This window comes from Corylus avellana, chromosome 8, assembly GCF_965113065.1.
Source record: "Corylus avellana chromosome 8, dhCorAvel1.hap1.2, whole genome shotgun sequence".
NCBI lineage: Eukaryota > Viridiplantae > Streptophyta > Magnoliopsida > Fagales > Betulaceae > Corylus > Corylus avellana.
In genome coordinates this window covers 17,885,029-17,905,950 of record NC_142497.1, presented here as the reverse complement: position 1 = coordinate 17,905,950, position 20,922 = coordinate 17,885,029, and the positions used below count along the sequence as shown (strand labels likewise).

Below are 20,922 nucleotides of genomic sequence, written 5' to 3'. Positions count from 1 at the left end.
ATATTCAGGTTTTTTGAGCTTGTTTTGACGATATACCCTTTTATAGCACATTTAAACTTGTCATGTATGTTTCCAATGATTGGAAACTCTCATAGAATATAATGTAATCTGTTTGTGAGTGTTGAACTCTGATAAGCATCCATGCCAAATGCAATATTTTATGTAACAAGCATTCTCTAATTTCAGGTTGGCTGCTATAGGTTATTCACTTGCTATTGTCATTTAAAATTATGGGTTTACGAGCATGTTACAAACTCTATACCCAACTTGTGAAATTCTCCACTGTTGAAATTGATAGACATCAAATTCAATAGATGACTCAATTCTGTGAACAAATCCCAAAAACAGCTTGTTAATTTGTACCAACAAAATTCATACAAAGCATTCCAAAACATTCCAAATATTCCAAATTAAACAAAATTCATACAAAAAAATATTACAAAATAAAACATAACCACAAGTTTGATAGGCTGATAGGTTGATAGTAGTTGGATTGGATTAACAAGAGATTACAACAAAAACATGCAAATTCATTTGTCTTCTTCATCTGGTCAACATCAGCCTTGATGCAAGTTCATTAGAAGAAAATAGACAAAACATCATTCCAGTAACAAGACACAAGCAACATGCAGGTGCAACTTGGAACTTCAGCTGCTAGCCCTTATACTTATTCTTCTGCCTTTCAAGTTTAAGTGCGAAATTAGCAGCATTAACTTCCATTTTCGACTTGATCTGAGCAACTTCAATCTTGCATTTGAAGACTTCCATTGCTCTTTCAGACTTCAAATCCTGTTGCCACTTCATCAACATCTACATCACTCGATCACAGCACACACAAATGTCTGGTTCAACCCATTTAAAAAAATTGCAACAACGATTTTTTTCATTCTGTATAATCACACAATTAGGGTCTAACCCATTACTAAAACAGCAAAAATTATATTTCTGTTCAAATAAAATTTCTAAACCATAAACTTACCACATAATTTACATACGCATAAAACCTCTTGCCATTATTTTTAGTTGTGGAAGCTGTTTCGATCACTATTTTACTCTCACATTTGCAAATCGGATGGCTCAATCCTGAATCGCTTACCTCACCTTCGGAGTACTCCATCTTTCACCGTCGTAACCGTGGGACTCCTTCACCGTCTTGAGCTCGTCGCTGGCAGAGGAGAATGAGTGTGGGTCGAGGTCTTCAGCTGCTGCAAAACCCAAGCTTTGCGATTGCGATTTCCTCAGAAGGGTGGAAGCCGTCGGTTGCAGTTGCGATTGCTCAGATTTGTAGTGGTTCTTCATGTGCGTCGCCCGTCAGTGTTGGAGTGCAAACAATCAATGAGTTCGATTTTGGCCGGCAAATCGAGTGGCCATTTAAGTTAGTAAGGTGAGGAAGCATGAGGGTATAATGGGTAGTTCAGATGAAAAAAGTCACGTGTTTCGTTTTCCGTTTGGGGTTAACGATTGATTTAGACGGAGGGGTCCAAATTGAGAGTAATTGAAAGTTCAGAGGGGATATTTCAAAACGGGTAAAAGTTTGGGAGTCCTTAGTGAAGTTTTCCCATTTTTTTTAAGTGTCATATATAATGCTAGGCTATTTAATTTTTTAAAATGAATAGTTTAATTTTTTCAAGTATCAAATATAATGCTAGGCTAGGCTATTTTATTTATCAACATGAATTGTTTAATTTTTTTATGTGATGTATTTCGCAGGTTGATATGAGTTTTCGGGGAAAGTCAAGAGCACAGAGACCACTAGTGCGAGTGACCCCGAAAGCACAGTTGTCAGGGTCACCGTCGTATCATGTGATTGAGACACAGAACCCGCATGTAGTGCAACCTAGCCTGTTTATGCGCCACAAAGATGCAGTTTATCGACCTAGTCCACCCCAGTATGACGTTGGCTCAGGCTTACTATATGAGCCATCGTCACTGAGCCAAGTAGGGTTTGTCCCACACGGCCATTTCGCTCGACCCCCGTATGATGTTGGCTCAGGCTTGCTATCTGAGCCAACGTAACTAAGCCAATTAGGGTTGGTCTCACATGACCATTTTGATCAGCCAGTGCACAGCAATGCAAATATGCATGCCATGGATGCGACGCAGGCCATGGAGGGCATGAGTCATGATAGGGTTGATGCCACGCAGTCCAAGCAGCCCCATGAGCCAAATTATTATTATTATTATTATTATTTAAATATATCTTTAAAAAGTAACTTTTCCCCCAAAAAAAACATTTATTTTTTATTTTTTTTAAAAAGGAGGAGAAGCGATTGACCCCAGGGGATGGCTCATCGCCGCCCATCACATGGGTGGTTGGGGTGGCACGAGGCTACCACATGGCCAACGGGTGGCGTGCGGCCACTAGCCTCGCGCCACCCTAGCCACCCATGGGATGGGCGGCAGCAGTGAGCCGCCCCTTGGGATGGCTTCTCCTCCTTTTTATTTTTTTTTAAAAAACAAATAAATAAATGTTTTTATTATTTGATATAATCAAGTGTGTTAAGTTTGTTTTTGAGTTTTTGATTCTAGATGCTTTTAGACCCTTGGATGTTTTCGATGGTTAGAATCTTAAAAAATGAGATTTCCAATTACTCACAATTGGAGGGGATCCTGACCAGTACCAACACATGACAGCTACTTAAACCGGCTATTCTTTCACTCAGAGTAATTCTAGAAGGCCTACTTGTGTCTTATTAGAATGATGTGGCTATTAAAATTACCCTTTGATCAAAATTCAATAATGATCAATTACAAGTTCAATGATGATTTTAATAGCTATATCATCCTTAGTATAATATAAATAGGACACGAGTAAACCTTCTAGAATTACTCATTTCACTCATCCTCTTTGGAGAGTTTTTACTTTTTACTCCCTTCAAATGAGTGAGCGCTATAAGAAGTTTGTGCGTACTAAAACTATATATATATATATATTCAAAGCAAGATTTCGGATGTAATCTTTACTTAAAATAACTAGTTAAATGTGGAGATTTTTTGGTATTTTTTATTATATGGCTAGTCAAAATAACCTTTTGATTACTTTGATTGGCTGATGTAAGGATGCTCGGAAAGTATTTCCTCTTTACTCTTTTAAAATGAGTAGAGATTTTTATGTGGAGTAAAACCACAAAACCAAAGCATATCTATTGATTTTTCATGTCATTTTCAAAGCGAGATTGCCAATATCTAATAAAATATATATATTCTGACCACTGCTGGGTTGATGTGGATGCTTTTGCTGCAAGCTAGGCCTCAATGAGTGCAGCATTTTCCTTCTAAAACATGATTGTCAAAACAACTTTGGCTAGTGAATGAACTGGTTTGGGTTTGCGATTTTTTTTTCTATTTTATTAAATTAAATTTAAAATTGTGAATATTGAGGAGAAAAAAGAGTTGAGATTACGTTTGAGTTGTTTGAAGAATATAAAATTTTGAATAAAATTAAAAAATTTTGAGTTGAATTGAGTTTAGTGGTGTCAAATCAACTAAAAAAAGAGAAAAAAGTTAAGAAAAAATTGGCAAAAATTGTCTTCCAAAAAAGCCCTAGTAACAATTAACAATAAATACACGGACAAATGGAGAGCATGCAAAATATAGTAGTGGAGTGGGATCTTTTAGTCTCTTGATTTCCACATTCTGAGTATTTCATTAATTTCCCGATATGCATGCCATCTTCATTCTCCCCGGCCCTTTCATATATTATATATATATATATATATATATATATATATATATATATATGGTGTGATGGCCAGAAATGCTGCTGCTTTGTAGAGGGAAACTATTATGGGATCAAGTTTGGCGTGCCAATAATTTATAGCGAGTAGTTGGTGGAGCAGAACATGCATCATATATAGACAAGAAAGGTAGGCCAGGGCCATGCAGTGGATTTTTCCACTCTTTCTCTTTCGCGTGGTTTTCTTAACCATAAAACAGTAAGTAGAGAAACAAACATACATTAATAGCAACCACTTGAAAAACAGCTGTTGACTTGAAATATGGATGGCACAGAAGCCCAGAGCTCCAACTCCGATGGCAAACGAGGCGGTTGGATCACCTTCGTCTTCATCTCTGGTCGCTTTCTCTCTCTCTCTCTCACTCTTCTCACTTACGCGCGTGCATCACAAACGATGTGTTGGAGGAATTAACTGATCATATGTTTCTTCTTTCTAGGGGCTGTGATGGGGTTGACGCTTGCGGCTGGAGGATGGATGTCAAACTTGATTGTATATCTGATTCAGGAGTTCAATGTGGAAAGCATAAATGCTGCTCAGATTTCAAACATAGTTAACGGCTGCTCCAATCTTTTTCCGGTCATCGGAGCAATTGTTGCCGACTCTTTCTTAACTTCTTTCTCTGTTATCTCAATTTCAGCCTGTATCTCCTTACTGGTACGTAATGTTCTCTCTCTCTCTCTCTCATTTTTTAGATAGATATTCTTTGACTGGTGGACAATTTTACGTTAGAATTGTCCTAGATCTGATCTTTGTGTCGAAAGGAAAATATTCTTTTACCTTGAGAAAACAATGAAAGAAAATATGACTTGTACTACACGATTGCAAAGGAAGAGTGTCTTTTAGTCTCACTCTTATAATACTCTTTTGTCATGCGAGAATTATTTGAATATTAAAAGGAAGAGTGTCTGACTCTTATAATACACGATTTCAAAGTCAAAAGTTAATTGGGCTCTTTTATTATAAAACAATTTTTTTTTTGCATTTTTTTATACAAAATATTCTTATTTTTTCTCACATCAATTAATCTTTGCTAAAAAAAAAAGCCCCAAGACTTTTACCAAACAGAGCTACTAAAACTATGTGCTTATGTATCAGGTGTCAATTGAAAACTAATTTAATTTCTTATTTATATGAAGGACTACCATGATTAGTATGGCTGGTGTGGTTGTTGACAGTCCGAGCTTTTAAACTAATTAATTAAATAGTATTTGTACAGCATTTACGCCTGGTTCAGCCAATGTTTAGCATTTTTAAAGCATCTACATCGATGGAGTATGCATTTTCTAGACCGATGATATATATATTTTTTTTTACAAAAAAAAAAAAAAAAAAAAAACAAAACAAAATATTAAACTACTATACATGACTAGCTAAAATAACCTGAATGGTATTGTTCCAAAAAATTTACATTTGCAGGGAATAATTCTTTTAGGATTGACGGCAACACTTGATCCCTTGAGACCTCAACCGTGTGATGTTAATGGATCAAGCATTTGCACGCCACCCTCAGCCGTCCAATACGCGGTTCTATACGCAGGTTTAGCTCTGTCGTGTATTGGGTCGGGAGGAACACGATTTACTCTAGCAACAATGGGAGCAAACCAGTTTGATAATCCCGAGGATCAAGCCATTTTCTTCAACTGGTACTTCGTCGGCGTTTACGCCGGTTCTGCGCTGAGCAACGCCATCGTCTACATGGAAGATAACGTAAGCTGGAAATTAGGATACGGCGTCAGTGCAGTCGTTAACTTCATCGGCCTCGCCGCCTTCTTGCTGGGACGCCGTTACTACCTCCGTGATAAGCCGCAGGGGAGCCCGTTCACAGGGTTAGCTCGTGTGGTTGTTGCCACTTTTCAAAAAAGGAAGGTGCAGCTCTCTTCCAAAATCGAGGATTACTACTGTGGAAAAGATGGAATCACGACGGAAAATATTGCTACAGTACCTAAGAAGAGATTCAGGTACACAGTTATTATAACAAGAAATACTATAGGGCAATAAAAAAATTACTTTTTGTCCATAAAATTTTTAGGTGGTAATGGGCTATAGGCCCTATTTGCACTTGTTGTGGCCCACCATTGATGGGGCCGGTGACTTTTTGCCACCTACGACTTTTATGAGCAAAAAATAATTATTTTATTGCATTATAGCATATCTCTATTATAACTTATTAATGAGTTTAATTTTTTTTTCTTTTTTTTTCTTTTGTTTTAAAAGAAATGAAAACGAAAGGGATCCAACTTACATGTTATTAAAATAACCGCATGTATGCTGCAGTTTAATCAACGGTCAAGATTGAATCTTAAAGTTGATTTACTTTTAGAAACTTCTAATAGAAGAGAAAAAATAAAGAAAGATTTTAAGAAATTCAATCTTGACCGTTGATTAAATTACAGTATACATGCTGCTATTTTAATAACAGTATGTAAGCCGAATCCAAACGAAAGAAAGGATTGCCAAGCAGCCCATTAATATTGCCTATATTGGAAAGAGTTTTTCTTCCTTTTTTTTCTTTTATTTTTTTTATTTAATTGGATTAAAAGAACTTTCTCGAATTAAATCTATAAAATAATGTGTCTCTTGATAATGAACATGTGAATAACAAGAAATTTTTCCAACCCAATTTTTTTTGAAAAAATGGACAAAAATTTTATCCAAATCGATATAAAAGAAATATCCTCAAACTCATGTAAAATAGTATTAAGTGTCTATAAATATTTAAAATGCACATTAAATTCTTAACTTCATTAATAGTTTACTAATTTAGACTAAATTTAATATGCCTTTTAAATATTTATAGATACTTAATATTATTTTACATGGATTAAAAGATATTTTCTCCGTACCGATTTGAAGAAAAAATTTCTGTAAAAAAATATATATATATATATATATATATATATTATGTCGATATTAAACCACCGCAGTTATATGTTAGGTACTTCTTAAGAATTCTTTGGATAAAATTGAGCTCACCTTCCAATAACTTCAAGTTGGTGTCGTCACTACCAATTATTGTCCATAATATTATATTAGTGTGCTACTCATGTAAACCATATATATATATGATCATATATATACAATGCATTTACTTTGTATTAACGTGCTACTGAAAGTATTAACTAAAAATAGATAATATGAGCCACTTTTAATTTAATATCACTACTGCATGCTCGACTGAGACTAAGGCTTAAGATGGGGAATAGGACAAGAGCAGGTAAAGTCGCGCCACAATCCACGAAAAATACGGAAAAGTAGTTGTCTTTTTTGCGGATTACTGGTTGCTAGCTATCATTAGATTTCCAAATCCCTTTGATGATTTTAATTAATTAGTCGTTTTGGATGGAAGTGGTTCAGAACAACAAAAGATACTACAGTTGTTAACATATTCACGATTAGAGTATTGTTCGGCTGCGCTGTTTTTCATGACTTACTAGAAAGGTGTGATATTCCCTTGAGAGCTGACTCCTATTCTTCCCTTATCCTCAATATATACCTCCATGCTTATGAATGTCTCATCGGTGGAGCACTAATTAATTGGTGGTCGGAGCACTACCATGGTGATGATGACAGTTTCGATTTGATTGAATCATTTTTTTTTTTTTTATAAAATATTTGACAAAGCATACCTTCTATAATTGTTACGTCTATTTAATTCACGTACACGTACATCTCAAAAATTCTAATTTTCTTTTCTTGTCTAGGTTCTTGGGAGAAAAGTGTTATGTCTATTCAATTTACATGTCAAATTCTAGCTTCATATATATAGTACTATTGACTTTTATGAGAAAACGTCAAAGTAGAATGGAGAAATGTTTGCTATAATCTTGTTATTATTGGTGCTATAATCTTGTTGACACCAATTCTAATGCAAATAACTTTATAAAGAATGTAACTTTGTAGCACACCTTTCGATTTATTTTCTTGTTTTAAATTGCCATATTAATAGGGATGTTGTAACTTTTATTACAATTTCTTTTACCAATTGATATATAAATTTATAATTAGTAAAATGATTAACCAAATTTTTAATGCAGGTTCCTCAACCGTGCAGCACTTAAAACGGAAGGAGATGTTCAGCCGGATGGTTCAATCGCAAAGCCTTGGAGGATATGTACAATACAACAAGTAGAAGATCTCAAAACACTCATCAGAATCTTCCCATTATGGTCATCCAGTATTTTCTTAGGCACCCCAATAGGAATCCAGGCCAGTTTGACCGTCCTCCAAGCTTTGACCATTGACCGTCACCTTGGACCTCATTTCCAAATCCCAGCTGGCTCTATCCTAGTCGTCGTCCTAATCTCCACAGCAATCTCTCTCACCCTTATCGATCGTTTCTTGTGTCCCATGTGGCAAAAGCTGACTCGTTCATCTCCAACCCCCCTCCAGCGAATAGGATTGGGCCACGTGCTAAACGTTCTAAGCATGGCCACTTCAGCACTCGTTGAAACAAAGCGGCTCAAAATTGCCCGAGCCCACAACCTCCAAACCCGGCCCGGCTCCATAGTCCCCATGTCGGTCTTGTGGCTGTTTCCACAGCTGGTTTTGGTTGGCCTTGGAGAAGCATTTCACTTCCCGGGCCAAGTAGCGTTGTATTATCAAGAATTTCCAGCGTCACTACGAAGCACATCAACGGCGATGATTGCATTGATCATAGGGATTTCTTTTTATCTGAGCACGGCTTTGATTGACCTTGTTCGAAGGACCACCGACTGGTTGCCAGGTAATATAAATGATGGGAGGGTAGATAATGTGTACTGGGTGGTGGTTGTGGTGGGAGTGGTCAACTTCTTTTACTACATGGTGTGCTCTTCTTTGTACAAGTATCAAAATGTTGAAAAGGGAGCAGATGAGAGTTCTTCTAGTGAGAAGTGATGCCACCGGTTAACAACGCAAGGGGCTTGATGCATTTATAACAAATTATTCAGGTCAACAATAAAGATCACAACAAATTAAAAAATAGGGATGTCTGATGTGTTTACAGTGTAGGTTTTTTTAAATTGTCATCAATTGTTACTAATTTTTTTAGTGACGTGTTGAAGTTCACACGTCACTAATTAATAATGTGTGAACTTTAACATGTTACTAACTAGCGATGTGTTAGCACCAATTTAAAAAATTTTCAAAAAAGGAAAAAAAAAAAAAAATTGTGATGCATTAGTGATGTGTAAACAATAACACGTCACCAATCATGGGGACATGCCATAGTGGCATGTCACCAATAGGGTATGACACATCATCGGTTGGTGACATGTAAGAGTGACATGTCACCCTATTAGTGACGTGCCATTGTGGCACGTCATCAGTGGGTGTATTTTTTTTTTTTTGGTCTTATGTGTATATTATTTTTGTTTTTAAGAAGAAAAAAAAGCTTGCTCTTATTTCTTTCATTTGGTTTTAAAAAAATAATATACATTTTCATACCAAGAGAACGTTTAGAATTTCTAATTAGTTTTTGCATTTTAATTAAGATCATACTGTTGAGATTTTTAATGAGAAGATCTAGTATGATCTATATATATATCAGTACTCTTAAAAATCAAATTTTCATAACAAATGCTCCTCACAATCATTTGAGTAAAAAAAAAAAAATGGTTACAACTGAAACATCAATATTATGAAATTATAATATAACTTTATAATTTCTAACTTTACTCAGAGCCAAAAATAGTGGTAAATAAACATATATTAATGTTTACTTATAAATATCGTGGATCATCCATAAACTACTTTGGTTTCTAGTAGACTAGTACTACTAGTTAGTTTGCATTCTCATTAGGTTAATCGATAGTGATCTACCCTTTTAGGCTAGTTGGATCATGTCCAATTTATGACCAATTTTCATAGGTTTATTGTTTACCCATTCTATTTTTTTCGAGTAATGTTAGAATGAATCCTGTAGTTTTTTTTTTGGTGCTTCTTTTCAAAATTGATGTAAATTTATATCTATCAACATTTTGGTTTTTCATCACAAACGAGGCATAATTTCCAACATATGGCAGGCATTACAGATTTACAATGAACTCCTGAAGGGGTTGCTTTTGAAAATAAATAACAAAGAAGTATATATATATTCGATAAAATAAACATGATATCTCACTAAAAAGGAAATATTATAAATCATACGATGCAGAAGAATTTTTTTTTTCTTTTATAAAAAAAAAAAAATACATAATTAAGGTAGAGAGATAAAGGATCTTACAATTTTAAACAAATTGTAAATTCTTAAATTATGTGAATTTATATCGTTTCTTCTACTGTTATTAAATGTTATCTAATATAAATTACCAATAGGAATTTATATATTTTCATCAAGTTCTTGAACTTTATATAATAAAAAAGATTTGAGCCAAAACTTATTTTTTAATTTATTGAAGAAAAAATAAACGCGTCTTTAAAAGTAAAGGAAAAATATTTTGTAATGAAAGCGTTCTTTTTGACTGTGTCAGTAACATGCTATATTTTTAACTGGTAATATTTTTCAAATTGTTTTTTTTTTTAAAAAAAAAAAAAAAAAAAGACTAAATTTACGTAATTTTTTTATAAAAAAATTGTAGGTGACCCTAATTAAGGCTAAAGAGGTTGGGAACAATAATGTTGGAGGTCACTACAAAAACTTTGACTCCAATGTGAGCAGTGAGAGCTCTCACTTTATTTATGGTGAAATGTTGCAGCTGGATAGGGTAGAGTCCATCTTCACTGGCCCCTTACAGGAGAATCCTTCCTGTGTTGTTGTCATTGTATCAAAAAATAGGTAGAAGTTAGTTTAAAATGGCAATCCTTGTCATAACAGAATTGATTTATAGAGAGTAGGTTGGCTAAAGCATAGTGCAGTGTAAAATATCATTAAGATGAAGAATGGAATCTAAGGTATGAAATGAGGAAGAGCTAGTGCGACAAATACTAAGTCAACTACCATTACCCACTGCTACTGTCTCATTACCCTGGTATAGCTGTTGTATGGTCAAATTTTCCCAAGCAGCCATAATATGGGTGTTGGCTCCATTGTCTGCCAGCCAGTACTGATCTTCATCTTGGATGGAGTTTGATTGGGCAGCTATTGTAGCAAGATCTGATGGTGGATGGAGCCAACTCGTGATGCGCTGCTTGATGCTCCTTGACGGGTGCCAAGTGCGTTGCTGAAACCAAATGCAGTTGAGCTGCTGATTGGCCTGCTTCCTTAATAGAGCTAACATGAAGAATGTGGCATTGGGGTCGTGAGGTTTGGTCTTGAGAAGAATGTTTGTTGTCTGTCCGGGTGAGATGACCAACACATTGGTCGTGAAAGGCTTAACGTAAACTACATGTGCTTCAACAGCAGCTAGGTTGTGGTTTGCTACACTGAAAAATAGCTCGTCATTGAGTGCAGCATTGATCAAACGGAGGAGGTATGTCTTCCCCGGCTTCACCTTCAACCTAGCTAAAAGTATCTGCATAAGCAAGTAGATGTAACCCACTGATTACGTTTCAAGTATTTAGGAAGGAAAAGTGTTTGGATGAATGGAAAATGGATGAGAAAATGATGAAGTATGATTGATTCAAGCTAAAATTGTAACCACAAAGATCATTCCAAGTATGATCAGACTCATACTACAGATTAAGCTAGCTAAGTAGATGCTAAGCTAAATTGATTACAATTCTGTTTTGAAAAGCTTGAATGCCAAACTAAAAATAGCCTTAGGCTTTCGTGAAGTGCCTTTTTTAGAACAATTGTACAATGGTTCAGGAAGTCCATTAATTGTGTAGGCATCGGAGACATTTGGACAGGCTCTTGTCTAAAGAGCCTGGCTAATTACAGCCCATCCAAGAATCCAACAGTTAGATTGGTGACCACAAATCAAGGAGTTACCATCTCCCGACATCACCCCAGTCCTTTTTAAGCCTTAAATAGAGGAAATTATTTGCAAGAGAAGGACGTTTGACCCGACTTTCTTTTAAGCAAGAAAAGCAATAATGATGGAGTTTAATTAGGTTGTGTCGTTAGTTCTTAACCAAAATAACCAAACCAATCATATGGAAGCTATCAAAGAAGAAAGGTTCAATTAGCCTAGCCATTCCTCCACTTCTTCCAAGTCTCTATTTGCAAGGAGTTCTTCAATGAAGAGCTCTTCTTTTAAGTCTCATTTCACAAGGAGTTCTTCAACAAGGACCTCTTCTTCATTAAAGTCCCCTATGGGCCTCTAGGCTCTAGTGATTAGTTTTTCCCAGAAAGGCTCCTCTCCAAAGTGCGCTCTCCATTGGAGTTTCTCTCATAACACCAATATATATATATTCAAAATTTGTATGCATACATATTTAGTTTGTGGCTTGAGAATGTTTTAAATTGAAAGTTTTAAAGAGCTTCAAAATTAGAAGAGAGTCCCACATAAGAAAAAGAGAAAATAAAGTTTGCATCTAGATGATGTGAAGCATTCTTTTGTACGTTAATGAATAATCTTGACTTTGCCGGTTAAAGATTGATGCTAAAAATAAAATCTAGTAATTGTTTTGAGGGTGGTCAGCCCATTCCAACAGCTATTTTGGGGTGGCTGACCACCCAAAACAAATTAAGCAGGTGGTCAAACCCACCCCTAACTTCTCTTCTTTTCTTTTTTTATTTTTTTATTTTTTAATGCATTGAGATGACGTAGCTTAGTCTAGTATTTTCATTATGGATTGTTGGTCCCTGTAATTTCAAAGAATTGTAGAAGACAATGCCCTTTCTCAGATTAAAGGAATTGAAGATGATCCAAAGTCTAGAACCAGCAAACTACTTTCACCAATTTATGCCTTTCTTAATTACTAGCTATTACATATATAAAGATGGCTAGTATATCGTGGTTCCACTATTTATCTGGCACTAGTACTTGGTATACAACTAAACTATCTCTAGTGATAAGTGTTTCAATCCAACATAGCTTTGTCGTTTTTTTTTTTTTTTTTTCATTAATTAAAAACAAAGTAGTCATAATTATAGCTGTCCAATTAAAAGGGTACCCTTCAAAATGCACTAAATGGAGGAAATTGAGGGATTTTGAAATGGAGAGGATCATTTTCCCAACCCCAAGGGGTTGGCTCAGTGGCACTTATTGAACCATAAGTTTTTGGGCAACCGTAGAGGTCTGCGGTTTGAAATTCATTAAGTGTAAACTGCTTTTTGGGGCCACACCCCTATAGTAAATAACCAGTATCCAATGAAATACCTTATACCGTGTAGAAAAATTATCAGGAGTGCGATGCATGAGATAGAAGTTTACTTTGTAAGAGTAAGTCTAAAGAACTCTGCCTTGTGGGATTGTCCGTCATAAAAAATAAAAAATAAAAAAAGCTACAAAATAAATTTTAGTGGGTTGGTGGAGTGAAGAGTCAAGGACAATAAGAGGTTCAATTCCCTTTGAATAAATTTAGTGAAGCATCTTAATTGTTATCAGTGATATTGCTTTTCCGTATGTGATTAGGTGATAAGAATATACTAAAAGACAACTAATGTATCAATAAGTCTTTCTTAACGTATATGGAGCATCGGATTCTGACTTCGACTGACATCTAATAGTAAATATTGTATTATATTATATTCGCTCGTTTTGGTGCTACAATATATCTGGACCATTTGATTACTGAGATCGGACGGCAGGACATGCTCTACTTGTTAAGATATATTTGTGTCACATCTTCTTATATAAATTATGAAATAAATTATTCTCATATTGTGTGGATAGATTGTAAACACGTTGTGCAGATACCAAACTTTATATTGATTTCTATTATTAGATGAAACTGGATTTTTTTTTAAGTGATTTTCGGCTTGTAACTTTGATTAGTTTTTTTTAACATACATATATATAGCGTAGAAGTCACTAACACTTAGTTTTGTCATAACAAAAACTGACGTTAGCCAGTGAGGATCCTAAACAACTTTTCCCATTTTATATAAAGAAATGTTACGACTTACCGTTCTTTATAGTGTTTTCTTAATTTTACGCATATATTGTTTTTTTAAAAAAATATGAGGGATCGGTGAGCTTTTTTTTTTTTTTTTGCTTTTTTATAAAACAATATTTACGTAAGATAGAAGAACACCTGAAAAATACCGGGAGGAACGTAGCATTTTTCTTTTATATATATAAGTAGTTGTGAAGTAGCACCATGTACTAGCTACCACAATGGCAGCAACTGAGTTCCTAGAGTCCAGCTATGACAAAGACGAGATGCTCTCCTCCAATGAAGAAGCACAAATTTCAGACTCTCGCAGCAAACGTGGTGGTTGGATCACCTTCCCTTTCATCAGTGGTCTCTCTCTCTCTCTCTCACAACATGCATGCATGTTTGCTTTTGTGCTCGACCGGAAAACTTCCTTTATTTCCTCAGGTCAAAAAAATAGCTGAGAATTAAACATATTGCAATAATTCCAGGGACACTGATGGGCTTGACACTTGCCGTTGGAGGATGGGCAACAAACTTGGTCGTATATCTGATTGAGAAATTCCATGTCAAAAGCATCGTTGCTACTCAGATAATCAACGTTGTCAATGGCTCCACCAGTCTTCTTCCAGTCCTAGGAGCAATCTTTGCCGACTCCTTGTTTGGCTGTTTTCCTGTCATCTGCATTTCTTCTTCCGTCTCTTTGCTGGTAATTAATGTTCTCAAATTTTTTTAACCAAGCATGTTCTGAAATTAATATTTGTAGATGAAGAGATCTATGTAATATGTTACGTGTTTTTATCTCCTTAAGTATTTGAGATAATAGGCAGTTTAACATGATATTAGAGTCAAAGTTTCTGAGTTTGAACATTGACTCCGTCATTTACTTTCCATTTCAATTAAATATTTCATTTTTTGGGTCTTACCTATTAAAATGAAGTTTAAGCCCACATGTGAGATGGAGTGTTAAAGTAATGATTAAATTATTAAATTTGGGTTGGTTTAAGGATCTGTTTAGAATTGCGGTTTCAATAAATGCAATTTTAAAAATTACTTTTTTTGAAATTGGTACTTTTTAAAATCACAAAGGCGTTTGGTAAAATATGTTAAATTTTTTTTTTTTTTTTTTTTATCAAATATTTGTTATGTGAAATCATGATTTTGGTTTAAATTCGTACTTTTTCAAATAAACACCCCTTAACCTATTTATAGAAATCGCATTTTTTTCTTTTCTATTTTAGATTAAGTGCTTTTTAAATCGTAATGTTAAACGCTTTATGTTTTACGATATCTTTTTAAAAATGTAAATTATTCTTGCGAAATCGCAATCCCAAACACACTCTAAGTGGTAAGTCATTTGGCCTCGGTGTCTCATGAAGTATATATCAAGTCTAATATTCAGTCCCCGGCCTTGATTGCAAACAATTCTTTAGGATCACATTTGCCGGCGAAAGCCCAATTTTTACTCGATCCATGTAGAGTCAATCGAGCGAAGCCCCGGATTCCCTGATTATCCAAAAAGAAAAAATAAACTTCTTTCTATGCATATGCAGGGCATATTACTTTTAGCCTTAACAGCGATGCTGAAATCCCTGAGGCCTCAAGCATGTGAAAAAAGATCAACTCTGTGCCCAACCCCAACAAAAACCCAATTTGCTGTCCTATATATTGGGATAGCCCTAGCATCAGTAGGGCTAGGGGGAACACGCTTTACCCTAGCAGCAATGGGAGCAAATCAACATGAGAGAGCAAAAGATCAAGCAATTTTCTTTAACTGGTATGTGGTTATTTTGTACGTCTCCGCCGTTTTTGGCGCAACAGTTATTGTGTACATTGAGGACAGTTTCAGCTGGGCATTGGGGTTCGGCATATGTGTTGCCCTTACTCTCATAGGCTTAGCCATTTTCTTGTTGGGAAATGGTTACTATAAGCATGTTAAGCCTCAAGGGAGCCCCTTTACGAGCTTTGCTCGTATTATTGTTGCTGCCATAAGGAAAAGAAACATCCCAATTTCATCTCAAAGAGAGGATTACTACAGCGAGTACTGCGATGGGAAAGTGGAGATGCCTACTACAAGTTTCAGGTATAAAATTTTGGTGAATTGTGTAAACTCGTATTATAAGAGAAAAGAAACAAAAGAAAAAGCGGAAAATATTATATATACTTTAGCCCTTGAACTATTATTCCATTTTCATTTACGCCGGCTTCCAAACTTTAAAAATTGACATTTAGACACTTGCATTTTGTTTTTTCCAAAATACTTATAAATTTATTAAAAAACCACTTGAAAATAAATAAATAAAGTGGCTAATATGAAAAGGGTGGTCTCTCTTTCTTGGTATTTTCAGTTTTTCTTTCTTTTTGTTTAATTTTTAATAATTTTAATTTTTTTTTTTGAATGATTATTTTTTCATAACTTAAAAGGATATTTTGTGAAGAAAAATGTAAAAGTGATAAGACGTAAATGAAAAAGTGATGATAGTAATTAAAGACACTAAAATATACTTTCTCTAAAGAAAGAAATTGGAAATTTTTAGTGGCGCCATGCATCACACACACCATACACAAACAGTGTCTAAAATCAAAAAGGGAATAAATAAATAAAAATACAGCCAGAGGAATCAATACCATTGAATTTCACCATTATCCCTTCAAATTCTCCACAATCGTCACTTCAAAATGAAAAAGGTTCTCAAATAACTTATTAGCACAAGGATGGATTTTCTAATTTTCTTATACATCTAATTCTAGAAATTAAAGAGTTGCTCATTAATTAATTTAATTGAGCTTGACCGAATCTCTCTCAACTCAGGTTTTTTAATCGCGCAGCACTAAAAACTCAAGGAGACATCAACTCAGACAACTCTATAGCAAAACCATGGAGGCTGTGCTCAGTGCAACAAGTGGAGGAGCTCAAATCCCTCATTAAAATACTCCCAATACTATCAAGCGGTATTTTCTTGAGCACCCCCATAGCCGTCCTAATGAGCTTGACAGTCCTCCAAGCTCTAACCATGGACCGCCACCTCGGACAACATTTCAAAATCCCGGCAGGCTCCATGATTGTCTTTATCCTAACTTCCACCGCCATCTCTCTCACCTTCGTTGACCGGATCCTCTATCCCACATGGCAAAAGCTGTCTCGTCGGTCACTGACACCCCTCCAACGAATCGGACTCGGCCACGTGTTCAACGCACTAGGCATGGTTGTGGCAGCTCTTATGGAGTCCAGGCGGCTCGGCATGGCTCGAACCCATGACCTTATAGACAAGCCAGGGTCTACCATTCCCTTGTCGGTCTTGTGGCTGGTGCCGCAGTTGGGTGTGGTAGGGTTCGGGGAGGCATTCCATTATCCTGGACAAGTCACATTCTACTACCAAGAATTTCCAAAATCACTTCGTAGCATAGCCACTGCGATGATATCCATGATTATGGGAATTGCATACTATTTTAGCAAAGGTGTGATAGATGTAACTCGGAGGGCTACCGGATGGTTACCGGATGATATAAATAAGGGAAGGTTAGAGAATGTGTACTGGATGTTGCTTGTGGTAGGGGTAATCAACTTTGGTTATTATCTAATCTGCGCTAGGTTCTACAAGTATCAGAATGTAGTGGAGAAGGAGAATGAGAATCGTATCTCTAAAAAGTGAAGGTAATTTGTGAAAAATCTCTAGTGTCTTATGATTATTGTATTTTGTCCCTGGTGTGAAGTTCCAAATTTACAATTGTGATGGAGAGAATTCTAAACTTTATATATATATATATATATGAAACTGATTACAAAAAAATTAAAATTTTCTTTTAAAAAATGGTTAGCGGTTAATAATCACGGTTAACCGCTTAGGTGGTTACGATTAACGAATTTGAGTAATTTTAGGTGGCCTACTTGTATCCTACTTGTATCCCATTAAGAATGATGTGGCTATTAAAATTACCATTTGATCAAAATTCAATAACGATTAATCACAATCCCAATTGTGATTTGAATAGCCACATCATTCTTAGTAGAATACAAATAGACCACCTACAAATACTCAACAGATTTTGCTAATAACCGCTAACCGTAACCGTTTTATCAGGACACAAAAATAGAAGTTTTCTTTCCTTGGTCATGCAGGAACGTACGAAAGAAACAATCTAGATCATGTGAAGATTTAGAAAAAAAAAAAAAAAAAAAATCTCAACCCCATGTGAAAATCATATATAGGAAATTCATGAAGAAAGACACGTGTAAAATCACTAGTTATCTCAACGTGGAAAAATGGTCGATTATTATCCTTTATTTCATCAATACGTACAGCTAAAGAAGAATTTGGATTATTCTGTTGAAGAAAAAGAAAATAAAACCTATCTGCTGCTACTGCCGCTGCCGCCGTTGTTGGTAGAGCGATGAACCGGATGAGAAGAATGGGTCAAGCCGGAAAGGAGTTTCATCCAAACATCTTTTCCATTAACTGAGAATTTAGTAGCACTACTTTTGTTTCCTCCAAGAATTCGTTCAACGTCTGAAGGGGAGCGAACCACGAGAAATGCATATACGTGGAGCATCTTCGGCGGCTCATCCATATACGTTGTCTCTAAACAATTCTTATACCTACAATATTCAAGAAATTAAGCATAAATAAATAAACTGAAAACCGTTGATCTGTTTTGACAGAGTGAGAGATAATTGTACGTACCTTGCAATGAAATCTTGAACTTCTGTTGGTGAAAGAGGATTGTTCGGAGAGCCGGTAAGAAAGAAAGTGGTGTCTCTAGGCTTCGCCAGAGAGAAACGGCCGGCCCCGGGAGCTTTTGAAACAAACTCGGGGGCCTGAAAAAATTGCCTTGGATTGCTCGAATTTGGCGGCGGAAGCATATGATGATCGGTGGTAGTGAAGGCTCTTTCGCACACATACGTGTTGAATGCTGTCATCTTGGATTGGCCGCTCTTTCGCTCCGCATAAAGATTCCTAAAAGACACAGTCTCTCTAAAAACAGAACGCGTTAATGGGATACATCGATCAATCATATCAAAAGGTAATGGGAATCCTTCTTTACGCAGGTAAAATAAGCACACAAGTGCCTCTTTGAATACCACTTTGAGACTGACATCTGGCCAGGATATGATCCTAAAGAGAAAATGGTGATTTCCGGGCTGAAATTCAAGCCAATTCCAAAAGGCGATGACATGCTGGGATTGAATAGGGTGAACTCCCAGGTCCGTCACTAACCGACCGTATATTTTGCGAAAGGCTTCCAGTATTTGAGCGCTAAACATGGAAGCCATTAATGTGCTTAATTAATTGGAGTTGATGAGTTTTTGGGGCGGGAAAGATCAGCTAGCCCAATGAGAAGATGATCGATCACAAACCCAATCTTTAAACTACAACTTGGAAATTATGGAAACTGCTGCCTTAGCTTGCCTTTACCTCCGCATTTTATACCCCGGCCCGCAACAATATTAACTGAAATGCTGACACGTACGTACACTTTAATCATCAATAAATATATATTACGTACACATTAACCATCAATATATATATATATATAAATCAATCGACGTGTCATATATTCATAGTAATTATACGATACAAAAATGAATGGAAAATTAATGCTCAGAGTAATTAAGAAAGAGTATTATGAATAGTCACAACTCCAAGCATAGTTGTAGCTCTAATCACAGGATTAAAGTTGGATTAAGTGTTTCATTAACCATTTTAGTTGATAATTAATTGGTATTTAGAAAGCCAGAGCATTTTATGACATTTGAAATCGTACCATGTAAGGCATGTTCTAAGAGCTGTCCACGTGAACAGAACGACATTGTTGACATCAACATACATACAATCTCTCCCTCAAAGTGAAACTCCCGCGACTCGAGCCCATGACCCTGACTCCAATATTATTTGTTGGATCGAGCTTTTAACTATCTTATCTGAAAACTAATTAATGTCCAGTAAGAGAAACAAAAGGTTTTTCTATGGTATTCGAAATCGCACTCCACATAGCATTTTCTAAGAGCTGTCCACGTCATCAGGAGACTGACACTATTCCATATAACAGTCATATGAAATATTTTCATGTGATTGTTGAATGTAATGCATGGCTTCTCCGATCACTGTTTCCCTCACAAACATGACTAATGTGGAGCTCACAAGTTTGGACTCCATGCAATATAATATATATGGTAATTTATAGGGGTGAAAAGGCGGTTACGGTTAATGGTTATTGGCTAAAACCGCTAACCGTAATCGCCTAAGTGGTTAACCGGCAGTTAGCGGTTAACCGTTTTTTAAAGGAAAAAAGAATAAAAAATAAAAAATTTGTGCTTGGCTTGCCATTCTCCTTGGCTAGCCGAGCTCGCCTGCCAAGGAAGCCGAGTACTCGAAACTTGGCTCTTGGCTCACCCAACTTAAGTGCTTGACTAACACAATATTTAGAGGATTAGGGAATGACATGTGCTTTATATAGATGAGTGAAGGTGGAAGTGGTGGGTTTTTATTTCGATGTGGGACAAACAAAAGGCAATTACAAACACTTGTAGACTTGTAGTTGTCTGTGTGGGAGTCTGGGATAAGGCTAAAAGGCAAATTGAAAACCTCACTCCCCATGCGTCAATGTTCTTGGCTTCATGCCCAACTCATCTTTTTAAAAACTTAATATTACATTATATAACATACAAACAATATATTTTTATTGTATATTAAATAAATTATATACAATTAATGCATATTCACTAATGTTACTTAATAAGTAATATATATATATATATATATATATATATATATATATATATATATATAGCGGTTAGTGGTTAGTGTAGTTAGCAATTATGGTGAACCACCCACCTTTTTACCCATAGTGATTTAGCTTGCGAGAATTGCATGCAGTTGTAATTTTTATTGTATTTAAACCTACTTATTGCATAATTCAAACTCAATTTATATTCTAAATTAAGTTTTCCTTGGTGTATGACCTTTGAAGATAATCTCCATGTGTTATCAAAATATTTCTTTAATTTTTTTTTTTCATTTAAAACAATTTATTCAAAATATATATATATATATATATATAGAGAGAGAGAGAGAGAGAGAGAGAGAGAGAGATTGATTTCATGCTTTAAGTCTTGGATGGTTACTTCTCTTTGTTTTGATTTAAATATGTTGAGGATTTTATCAATTCTAATTTGTGCTTTTGCAATTTTTGTTGGTCCATTTTTGTTCTCATTTTTTATTAAATTACTCTTGAATTTTTTAAGGTTTTTGGCTTTAGTTTCTAGATCTTCTATTCCTTCTATTAA

At 35.5% G+C, this 20,922-nt stretch overlaps 3 protein-coding genes across 3 annotated transcripts; 2 read left to right on the top strand and 1 right to left on the bottom strand.

Moving 5' to 3' along the window:
• Nucleotides 1–3,918: 3,918 nt before the first annotated feature.
• LOC132164381 (protein NRT1/ PTR FAMILY 2.7) lies at nucleotides 3,919–8,632 on the top strand. Its single transcript, XM_059574885.2, has 4 exons — nucleotides 3,919–4,074; nucleotides 4,174–4,391; nucleotides 5,154–5,695; nucleotides 7,772–8,632. Exons 1-4 carry the CDS (start codon nucleotides 3,999–4,001, stop codon nucleotides 8,610–8,612), a joined length of 1,677 nt encoding a protein of 558 aa, XP_059430868.2. The 5' UTR covers nucleotides 3,919–3,998; the 3' UTR covers nucleotides 8,613–8,632.
• A 5,247-nt stretch (nucleotides 8,633–13,879) lies between these two features.
• On the top strand, nucleotides 13,880–17,290 carry LOC132163034 (protein NRT1/ PTR FAMILY 2.7-like). Its single transcript, XM_088519296.1, has 4 exons — nucleotides 13,880–14,006; nucleotides 14,129–14,346; nucleotides 15,191–15,720; nucleotides 16,450–17,290. Exons 1-4 carry the CDS (start codon nucleotides 13,880–13,882, stop codon nucleotides 17,288–17,290), a joined length of 1,716 nt encoding a protein of 571 aa, XP_088375422.1.
• Nucleotides 17,291–17,987: 697 nt separating this feature from the next.
• On the bottom strand, nucleotides 17,988–18,909 carry LOC132163033 (uncharacterized). The gene is made up of 2 exons (XM_059573236.2): nucleotides 18,320–18,909; nucleotides 17,988–18,234 (listed from the first exon to the last, which is right to left on the bottom strand). Exons 1-2 carry the CDS (start codon nucleotides 18,907–18,909, stop codon nucleotides 17,988–17,990), a joined length of 837 nt encoding a protein of 278 aa, XP_059429219.2.
• Between the last annotated feature and the right edge of the window lie 2,013 nt (nucleotides 18,910–20,922).